This window comes from Littorina saxatilis, linkage group LG10 (assembly GCF_037325665.1).
Source record: "Littorina saxatilis isolate snail1 linkage group LG10, US_GU_Lsax_2.0, whole genome shotgun sequence".
In the NCBI taxonomy this organism is placed as follows: Eukaryota; Metazoa; Mollusca; class Gastropoda; order Littorinimorpha; family Littorinidae; genus Littorina; species Littorina saxatilis.
This window is the reverse complement of record NC_090254.1, coordinates 18,757,646-18,768,372: the sequence shown is the minus strand read 5'-3', so window position 1 is coordinate 18,768,372 and position 10,727 is coordinate 18,757,646. Positions and strand designations below refer to the sequence as shown.

The window sequence follows — 10,727 nt, the reverse complement described above, 5'->3', positions numbered from 1 at the left end:
AAACAGTAGATTGGCTAATGGCAGTGCGCTTAACACTGTTAGCGCGCTGATTTTTACAGAGAGCGTATATTCTTCTGCCCTTTGCCACAGCGAGGCTGTGCCCCTTCTTGAGAAGATTTGAGAAGATTCTTCTCTTCCTCCGTGTTAGTGACATGTAGCTTATATCTCCACATTACCAAATGATGTTTGACCCTAAATTTTCTGCGGTCCCAGTGAGGCTGTGTCTCTTATTTTGACTTGCGAAGGTTCTCGAGTTCTTATCCGCCGTGTTAGTGGCATGTAGCTTATCATCTCCACATTACCAAATGATCATGTAGCATGAAATTCCCAGGGGCAAAAAGAAAATACAAGTGGCATTCCGATAAAGTACCAGCTAGACCAGCATTTGGAAGTCGACTGATTCGATCGCCATACGTAGCAGACGACACGGGAATGCGACTCAATCAATCAATCAATATGAGGCTTATATCGCGCGTATTCCGTGGGTACAGTTCTAAGCGCAGGGATTTAAAAAAAAATGTGTTTATATTTTTCTTATGCAATTTATATCGCGCACATATTCAAGGCGCAGGGATTTATTTATGCCGTGTGAGATGGATTTTTTTTTTACACAATACATCACGCATTCACATCGGCCAGCAGATCGCAGCCATTTCGGCGCATATCCTACTTTTCACGGCCTATTATTCCAAGTCACACGGGTATTTTGGTGGACATTTTTATATATGCCTATACAATTTTGCCAGGAAAGACCCTTTTGTCAATCGTGGGATCTTTAACGTGCATACCCCAATGTAGTGTACACGAAGGGACCTCGGTTTTTCGTCTCATCCGAAAGACTAGCACTTGAACCCACCACCTAGGTTAGGAAAGGGGGGAGAAAATTGCAAACGCCCTGACCCAGGGTCGAACTCGCAACCTGCATCAGCTCAGTAAATGAATGGTTTTCGCATTATCATTTCAAGGAAACAACTATCGGAATCGAAAACGGGTTGGGTTCAGAACGTTCTTACCATGTAATAGACTTGTTACCAGCCTCCCTCATGAGTGTAGATGCAACACGAGACATTTACTTTTGGAAATGAGACTGGTTCGATTGCCGTATCAGACGACATAAAACCCGCTTTCAAACTCTCAGCCAATTAACATGTTGGGCAAATGTGAAGGACAATAATATGGGGATATAATATGTAAAGGGTTCAGAGCATTCTTACCGTCCATATTTAGTACCAGACTCCCCAATGAGTGTAGATACAACACGAGAAACACACCACATCTATTTTGAAAATGCGCTGACCAGCCTCGAACAGGCCTGGGAGTCAAGTCAGGGGGCGTCACTCTGCACAGTCAATCGGTCGAAGAACGAAGGATTCGAATCGAAAATAACTAAGTGCACAGTCCTTTATTTGAGTTAAAATGAGGTCTCTATGAAAGAACTTCACTTTTTAGCTTAACGCTACACTGGAATTTACCAACATACATTAAAACAAGTCGCGTAAGGCGAAAATACAACATATAGTCAAGCTCAGTCGAACTCACAGAATGAAACTGAACGCATTGCATTTTTTCCGCAAGACCGTACACTCGTAGCATCGTCTGTCCACCGCTCGTGGCAAAGGCAGTGAAATTAACAATACAGAAAAGCGCGGTAGCGGTTGCGCTGAGGAGGATAGCCCTCCTTTTCTATATCTCTATTCTTTTTAACTCTCTGAACGTGTTTTTAATCCAAACATATCTTATCTATATGTTTTTCAAATCAGGAACGGACAAGAAATATGATGACATTGTTTTCAAATCGATTTCGGAAATTTAATTTTAATCATAATTTGTATATGTTTAATTTTCAGAGCTTGTTTTTAATCCAAATATAACATAACTATATGTATTTGGAATCAGAAAAGGATGAAGAGTACGATAAACGTTTTTTTGGATCGTTTTATACAAAAAATAATTTTAATTACAATGTTCAGATTTTTAATGACCAAAGTCATTAATTAAATGTTAAGCCTCCAAGCTGAAATGCAATACCAAAGTCCGGCCTTTGTCGAAGATTGCTTGGCCAAAATTTCAATCAATGTTATTGAAAAATGAGGATGTGACAGTGCCGCCTCAACTTTTACAAATTGCCGGATATGACGTCATCAAAGACATTTATCGAACAAATAAAAAAAACATCCGGGGATATCATTCCCAGAAACTCTCATGTCAAATTTCATAAAGATCGGTCCAGTAGTTTAGTCTGAATCGCTCTGCACACACAGACAGACAGACACACGCACACATACACCACGACCCTCGTCTCGATTCCCCCCTCAATGTTAAAACATTTAGTCAAAACTTGACTAAACGTAAAAAGAGTTTGCGTGTGACAGAAAGCACGACAAACGTGAGACACCACACACAAAAGTAGATCTAACACGACCTGACCTCACAGTTATGCCTGTCTAAATGCGCGTAGCAAAATGTGCGTTGTGATTCTTCTTTTTGCTCTTGCAGTACTGACAATATCTTTTTTGAAACCATCACAGTGCGCTAAGAGATTTATAGAGCAAATACGCGCTTCGTTCAATAATTCTTTTTCTCGATTTGCTCTATAAATCTCTTAGCGCACTGTGATGTCCCAATAACTTAAATTGTCATCATTTTCACGAGTTTTCATTCACAAGCACCTGGGAAATAAATGTCATGTTCCCCGGGGAATAAATCCCCGGTTACCATAGTTGCAGGAAGCCCTATTACATGGATAATCAAAAGCAAACCCAATAGAAACGCTCGAGGATTCTTCGGCTCTTTTCATTGGCGTTTCCCCAGACCTAAACAGACGACACTGCTTCGCCAAGTTCCAAATACGAACTGGTAAACTGGCAAATCGCCAAATGTAAACAAAAAACAAAACTACCTCATCAAAGGTCATACATTTATGCTTTATCGCAAACAAATGAAACCTATCGATATGTTTTATCTTCTCACAAAGTCATGGAGTGCGTGTATCTCTGTTTGGAGAATCCCGCAGTGGGGCACTGCGGTTATGAAATTAAAGGCCCCTCCTGTTTTTGGAACCGCAGGAGCTTTCTAGTTTGCTTTTAGGTAGATTTTTGGTTCCTCTTTCCTGTCATGCTCTCTTTTTCTTCATGAATTCTTTTCTTTTTTCTGCCTTCTTGCTCATTCACCTGCATTTTTTCCAAAAATCTCTTCTCTTGCCGCTTGTCTCGCGATTCATGTATAGTTTAATCTGTTAGTGTTCTGATGTAAGTCCAGCAGTAGATAGGTTAAGCCTATTTTAACATACTGGAAACTGGTAATCTTCCAGTAGGTATTAATTTAGTTTTACTAAAGCCTGCTGGGACACAAGTAATGGGTTAGTGCATTTGTAAACAGGAATCGCTTGACAAGTGGCCCCCTTCATCCCCCCCTTCCTCGTCCTGATATGGCTCTGCGTAGTCGGCTGGACGTTAAGCAACAAATAAACAAACAAACAAACAAACTGTTTGGAGAAACACGAACGTCAAGTTTAAGTCAAACCAATTGACCCCTGACACACATTTTGACCCGTGCACAAGACGTTGTATCGATAAACTAAGCGCAAATAAAAAAATAATAATAAAAAAGCAAAGAACATAGCAACAAGAAATGAAGACATCTGACAAAGCCGAGCAAGCAGAATGACAAGTCTAATGAAAAACAGAGAGGCAATGAGAAACAAGATCGCGATTATCTTTCCTTCGCGGCACGACGCAAATCGTTTGTGTCCTTTGACCCAATTCGTGCAGTGCTGCACGATGCAAATCTTCTGTGACCTTTGACTCAACGTAGCTTCAATATTCGATTACTAATATTTACCACTGAAAACCGAGGGGTGGAATACCGAGAGGGGCAGGGTGGTAGGGCGATGGTGAAATGTAATGAAGAGACACGTGTAGCAATAAGAGAAAACCGATTCTGCAATAACACAAACAAGAACAAAAAACCCAACACTGACCTATATTTAATCAATAATATGATCGTCTGCGTTGCAGGTGTGCAAGTGAAGGGTTGGGGGGGGGGGGGGTAACTTGATCATTAATTTGTGTGTGTCAGTGTTTGTGTTCATGGACTGATTGTGAGGGAGGGGGAGGGTGGGGTGGGGTGTGTTTCAGGTTTTGGTGTGGGTATGAAACGAGCAAAACAATACCCACACCACAAAATCCTGGAGGCAAAAAACACTCGCCGTCGCATCATTTTGTCCGCACAATATTATATGCACCAACAACCGGAAAGAAAAGTGACAATGGAAAAAGACTCATCTTTGCTTCCTGCGATTCCTTGCCCCCGACTCGAACGTCGCACGATAATCCACATAACAGATCTGTTGTGAGATGGTCAACGCTGACTGTGCAAGCAAATCACCTCGTTTGAAATACGACAATCCCATCGCTCGAATGCAACATGTGGGCACTATCGTCTCAAAGGCGCTTACTGTTGGTTTCACACACCACTCTGTAGTCGGAACCTACAGAACTTCGCATCCTCAAACCTGACATACTTGTCTCAACATTATAAACTCAAATCACACACAGTAAGTTGCTTTCGCACGCCAGCTTTGAACAACGTGCTGGGGCCCCGAACATGCATTATAATAACAGAACTCGCGTTTCAAACCATGGCTCCCTGTGTTGATTTTTCACTTAATGTTGAACCACCAAAATGATGACAAAAACGATGTTTGATGGTGTGTTGCCAGACCAGCTTTTTTGTCGGTCCTCGGGGGGCATATCGACTTTTGTTTCATATTTATTGACCGCGGCCTTCGGCCTTGGTCAATAAATATGAAACAAAAGACGATATGCTCCCCCTCGGACCGACAAAAAAGCTGGTCTGTCAACAACCCATCAAACATCTTATATTGTCAGTAAGTACTGGTGTCATTTGACTGATGTGAACCAGTTGATTGGCTAATGGCGATGCGCTAAAACTGTTAGCGCACTCCAAGAGTGCGCTAACTTTTCCACATAGCGTATTCTTCCGCCCTTTGTCTAAGCGAGACTGTACTCTCACCCTCATAATTAATTAATGACATGTAGCTTATATTCTCCACAATACCAAATGACCATACATTTCCTGCTTCTCAATTAAAGCAGTAGTGGGTTTTTTTCTGACAGATTGCATGTGCCTGTGCCACAGTTGCCACTGATCTAAAAATAGAACCCGCTGTGTCTAATTTTTCAGTTTCGACTTGCGAAGATTCTTTTCATAATTATGCCGTGTTAGTGGCATGTAGCTTATTATCCGCATTACCAAATGATGAGTTAGTATACAATTCCCAGCAGCTAACAGAAAACACAAGTGTTATTCCGATAACGTACCAGCTAGATCAGCATTTGGAATATACGTAGCAGACTACACTGAAATACGACTGCATCAGTTCAGTAAATGAATGGTTTCCGAATTATTATTTCAAGGCAAGAACAATCGGAATCGAAAACGTGTAGGGTTTAGAACGTTCTTACCATATATGAGACGTATTACCAGCCTGCCTCATGCGTGCAGACTCAGTGCAACGTGACGAGCAAGTTTTGTTTTTGAAATGAGACTGCAGTGGTTCGATTGCCATAGCCTAGCAGACGACATAAACCCCGCTCAGCAAAATAACATGTTAGGCAAATGTGAACGATAAAACGATGGGGATATAAATCGTGTGGGGTTCAGAGCATTTTTACCGTTCATATTTAGTACCAGACTCCCCGATGAGTGAAGATACCACACGAGAAACATGCCACATTTAGTTTGCCACATTTATTTTGAAAATGGGCTAACCGTCGACCTTGGGGGTTAGCCAATTCAAGGGGTGTCACTCTGCACAGTCAATCCGTCAAAGCTCACGTGGAGGTTTCAACTCGCAAATAACTAATAAGAACAAAGTCCTTTCTCCGAGTTCAAATGAGGTCTCTCTGAAAGATCATCACTGTTTAGCTTAACGCTACACTAGAATTTACCAACATAAATTAAAACAAGAGTTTGCGTGTGACGAACGCACGACACACTTGAGACAGCCCACACAAAAGTAGATCTTCCACGACCTGACCACACAATTATGCCTATCCAAAGCAAAATGTGCGTGTTGTATCTTCTTTTTTACATTTAGTCAAGTTTTGACTAAATGTTTTAACATAGAGGGGGAATCAAAACGAGGGTCGTGGTGTATGTGTGTGTGTGCGTGCGTGCGTGCGTGTGTGTGTGTGTGTCTGTGTGTGTGTGTGTGTGTGTGTGTAGAGCGATTCAGACTAAACTACTGGACCGATCTTTATGAAATTTGACATGAGAGTTCCTGGGTATGAAATCCCCGAACGTTTTTTTCATTTTTTTGATAAATGTCTTTGATGACGTCATATCCGGCTTTTCGTGAAAGTTGAGGCGGCACTGTCACGCCCTCATTTTTCAACCAAATTGGTTCAAATTTTGGTCAAGTAATCTTCGACGAAGCCCGGGGTTCGGTATTGCATTTCAGCTTGGTGGCTTAAAAATTAATTAATGACTTTGGTCATTAAAAATCGGAAAATTGTAAAAAAAAATAAAAATGTCTAAAACGATCCAAATTTACGTTTATCTTATTCTCCATCATTTGCTGATTCCAAAAACATATAAATATGTTATATTCGGATTAAAAACAAGCTCTGAAAATTAAATATATAAAAATTATTATCAAAATTAAATTGTCCAAATCAATTTAAAAACACTTTCATCTTATTCCTTGTCGGTTCCTGATTCCAAAAACATATAGATATGATATGTTTGGATTAAAAACACGCTCAGAAAGTTAAAACAAAGAGAGGTACAGAAAAGCGTGCTATCCTTCTTAGCGCAACTACTACCCCGCTCTTCTTGTCAATTTCACTGCCTTTGCCATGAGCGGTGGACTGACGATGATACGAGTATACGGTCTTGCTGAAAAATGGCAGCTACTTGACTAAATATTGTATTTTCGCCTTACGCGACTTGTTTCTTTTTCTGGCGGTACCGACAATATCGTTATTGAAACAATCCCAGTGCACTAAGGGATTTATAGAGCAAATCTCGAAAATAATTATTGAACTCAGCGCTATGCGCTTCGTTCAATAATGAATTTTCTCGATTTGCTCTATAAATCACTTAGTGCACTGGGATGTCTCAATAACTTAAATATTAATACAAATAATTGTCAATAAGTACTGGTGTCGCATGACTAATGTGAAACAGTTGATTGGTTAATGGCAATGCACTTAAAACTGTGAGCACACGCTGGGAGTGCGCTAACAGTTCTAGAGAACGTATTCATACCTATTTCAGAGTGAGGCTGTGCCTCTTCTTTTGATTTGAGAAGATTCGTCTCATCCGCCGTGTTAGTGACATCATGTAGCTTATCTTCTCCACATTACCAAATGATGCTTGATCCTAACATTCCCTGCGGCTAAAAGCAGAAGTGTTTTTCTGACAGCTTTCGAGCTAGACCATGCCACATTTCGAAGTCGAATGATTCGATTGACTGTCCTACGTACATGTAGCAGACGACAGCAACAGTTCAGTTCTGAAATGAACGGTTTTAGCATGTTTCAGGAAAACAACGATGTAAATAGAAATGATGCTTGACCCTAAAATTCCCCGCTGCTAAAGGCAGAAGTGTTTTTCTGATAGATTTCGAGCTAGACAATGCTGCATTTGGAAGTCGACTGATTCGATTGACTGTCCTCCGTACATGCAGCATACGACAGCGTCATTTCAGTATCCAAATGAATGTTTTTTTGCATATTTCAGGACAAAAACGATGTAAATAGAAAACGGGAAGGCTTTAACACATTCTTACCATGTAATCATAGCACCAACCTCCCAGATGAATGCAGATACATTACAAGAAATGACATGCCAACAATATTATTTGTGAATGAGCGAAACATCGTGTCACTTTGACACCAGGGAATGTCACTCAATTGCGTGGGGGTTGTTCATTTTTTGGGAGCATATAAACTTCCAGTATATGTTTTTCTACCAATAATGAACTGAATATAAAAGTGAAGCTGTATGCTCACGGGTACATTTAGCATAAATGTAACTCCTACTATGACTTGCTAATCGATACAACGGTACAGAGGGTCATTACACTGTAAATGGGATGGTCGGCGATAAAACCGTCAATGCCCCCGAATCGTGCAACTGTGACGAGAAGCTTGCAAGTTATGGCAAAGCCGGCACACAAAACAAAATATATCTAACTCGACCGGTCCACAGTTATCCATTCGCCCGCAGAAACATGTGCGTTGTCAAACGTTCTAACCTCTTGTAGTTACTGACACTATCGTTATTGAAACAACCACAGTGCGCTAAGAGATTTTATAGAGCAAAGCTTGACAATAGCGCTTAAATAATTCATTTTCTCGATTTGCTTTATAAATCTCTTAGCGCACTGTGATGTCTCAATAACTTACATAATACAAATATAAATGATAATAATAATCATCATCATCATAATGACAGCTAGTATATCGTGAACCTTAGTAATCTATGCTCCCCGCGCTTTACATATTAACTATGAATAAAACATACTATTTAAAATGACATCAAATACAAATACATTTTAGCAAAGTAACATAACAATTAACTGTCAACAACACATTAGCCACGTATGGACAATACCATGCAGATATATAAACAATACATATCTACATTCAATCATCTACAATCAACATTGGACAATCTCAACTTAAAATGGTAGCTAGGGTACTCCTTTTCTGTGACTGATCGATGGGTTTCAGTGTTGTTGCCAACATACGATATTCACGCTCGAACTCAGCGCTCGTTTATTTGCTTTTCAAAAGAAAATAGAAGAACAAAAAGCCGGGAGCATTAGAAACGTCATCAAGTAAAGGAGACTCAAACTACTGTCCTCAACATGTCCTAGGGTGAAAAAAAAATACAGCTAAAGGGAAGGCAAGTGCTGAACTTGTCAATATTCATTTTGATCATCATAACGTTTGTAATAATTGTAAGGTTTCCACTATTGCACACACTTGAACAGTTTGCCACAATTCCCAGCGGCCATAACAAAATAACTGATCTCGTGAGAACGGTAACAAAAGAGCCATGCGATCTCTCCCAAGGCTAAACAGTAGATGTCCACCCTTTAATAATAGTTTTTGATGTTGAAGGATTGTAAAAATAACCAAACAAAAACAGAACAAGACTTGTTTTTGTTTTAACATGACCATGTACAACAAGTTTCTTTACCAAAGAAACAACAACTCGTGCAACATTATTGTTGGCAAGTTCATCATATCTTAACTATACATTTCTTTTTACAGAGAGTGATCAACAAAAAGAGATGGTTTGTTCTGACATGAAAAGTGAGAGCTAGATCGCAATGGACGGAGAATTACGCATCTGCAGAAGCCAAATTTATCTACGAAAACTCTTGAATATTGACTGTTGTATTGACCACACACACCATACATATTACAAACAGGACCGTCAATCTCTGCTTCTTCGCCATGTCTTTACCTCAGACATGTGTTGTTGTTGTTAGTGTTGTTATCGACAACGTGTTGTTGTTGTTGTTGTTGTTGTTGTTGTTGTTGTTGTTGTTGTTGTTGTTGTTGTTGTTTATTACCAACAACTGTACGTTAATTGGATCAGAGTTAGTCTGTCTTCCTTAGTTATAGTTTTCACCAAATGTGACCCTCCACAAGGGAATGAGTCGGATGTCACCCCGCGCGGTTCTGCTCTAGGCCTAATATACGTCCGGGGGGTGTTTAAGGTATCAGTGTGAGATTCACCTTCGTCACAGGCTTATAACTCAAAACGTTTTGGCTCGTTTCTAAAACGGTGTTCATTACTGGATAGAGCATAAACAACTCTTTAGTAAATTACGACAACGTAAACATATACAAATCATGTAAAGGTGACATGCGACTCATTCCGTGGTGAAGGGTCACAAACTGTAATTATGCATGCTGTTTAAATTGTATCAAGTCATGTGGTCGTGTGGTCGCATTGACAATTTTGTTCATTTATCTAATGTATTGACAAAGCTAGCCAGCATGGTAGCTCATTATACCCCTGTGATTGGTAGGTAGTGATTTTCACATGTTAGTATATCTTACGCCCTGTTTTTGTTCAGGGAATTGTTAATTACCTTCTTCGACAGCATGACGACAGGCTCTTTTATTTTGGGATCGATTGGAATACATTGTGTGAAGGAAGGAAACTAGAAAAGTAGCGTTGCAGGGATTTTAGGATGCATATTCTTCAGCTCTCTCCTTTTCGTTTTTTTTCTTGTGTTTTTATTATTTTTTGTCTGCAGCTTCTATAGAGACACACACACACACACACACACACACACACATACACACATACACACACACATACACACATACACACACACAAACACACCACACAGCACATACACACACACACACACACACACACACACACACACACACACACACACACACACACACCATTATACATACAAACACATGCACACGCTCGCACACAGAAAGATTGTTAAATAAATTACAATGTTATTTAAAAGATAGCTCTGCTTGTACCTTTATTCAATCATACCATGCAAAACGGACACAATGTGTATGCATTATCTGTAAAACTCCTTCAAAAGTTTGTCAAAAGTTGTGTGCCTCGAGGGTCTGTTTTAGGACCTATATGCTTGTGTATTTACATCAATAAATTACCTCTACATGTGTCAGATTAAAAAGTAAGATGTG

The 10,727-nt window shown here is 40.0% G+C and overlaps 1 protein-coding gene across 1 annotated transcript in view; it reads left to right on the top strand.

The window, feature by feature from the left end:
- LOC138979213 (uncharacterized) overlaps positions 1–10,298 on the top strand; it is a 19,570-nt gene extending 9,272 nt beyond the window's left edge. The window contains exon 6 of the mRNA XM_070351991.1: positions 9,309–10,298. Within this exon, the coding sequence (XP_070208092.1) occupies positions 9,309–9,315 (7 nt within the window). The 3' untranslated portion in view covers positions 9,316–10,298. The remainder of the gene's footprint in view (positions 1–9,308) is intronic.
- The last annotated feature ends 429 nt before the right edge of the window (positions 10,299–10,727 follow it).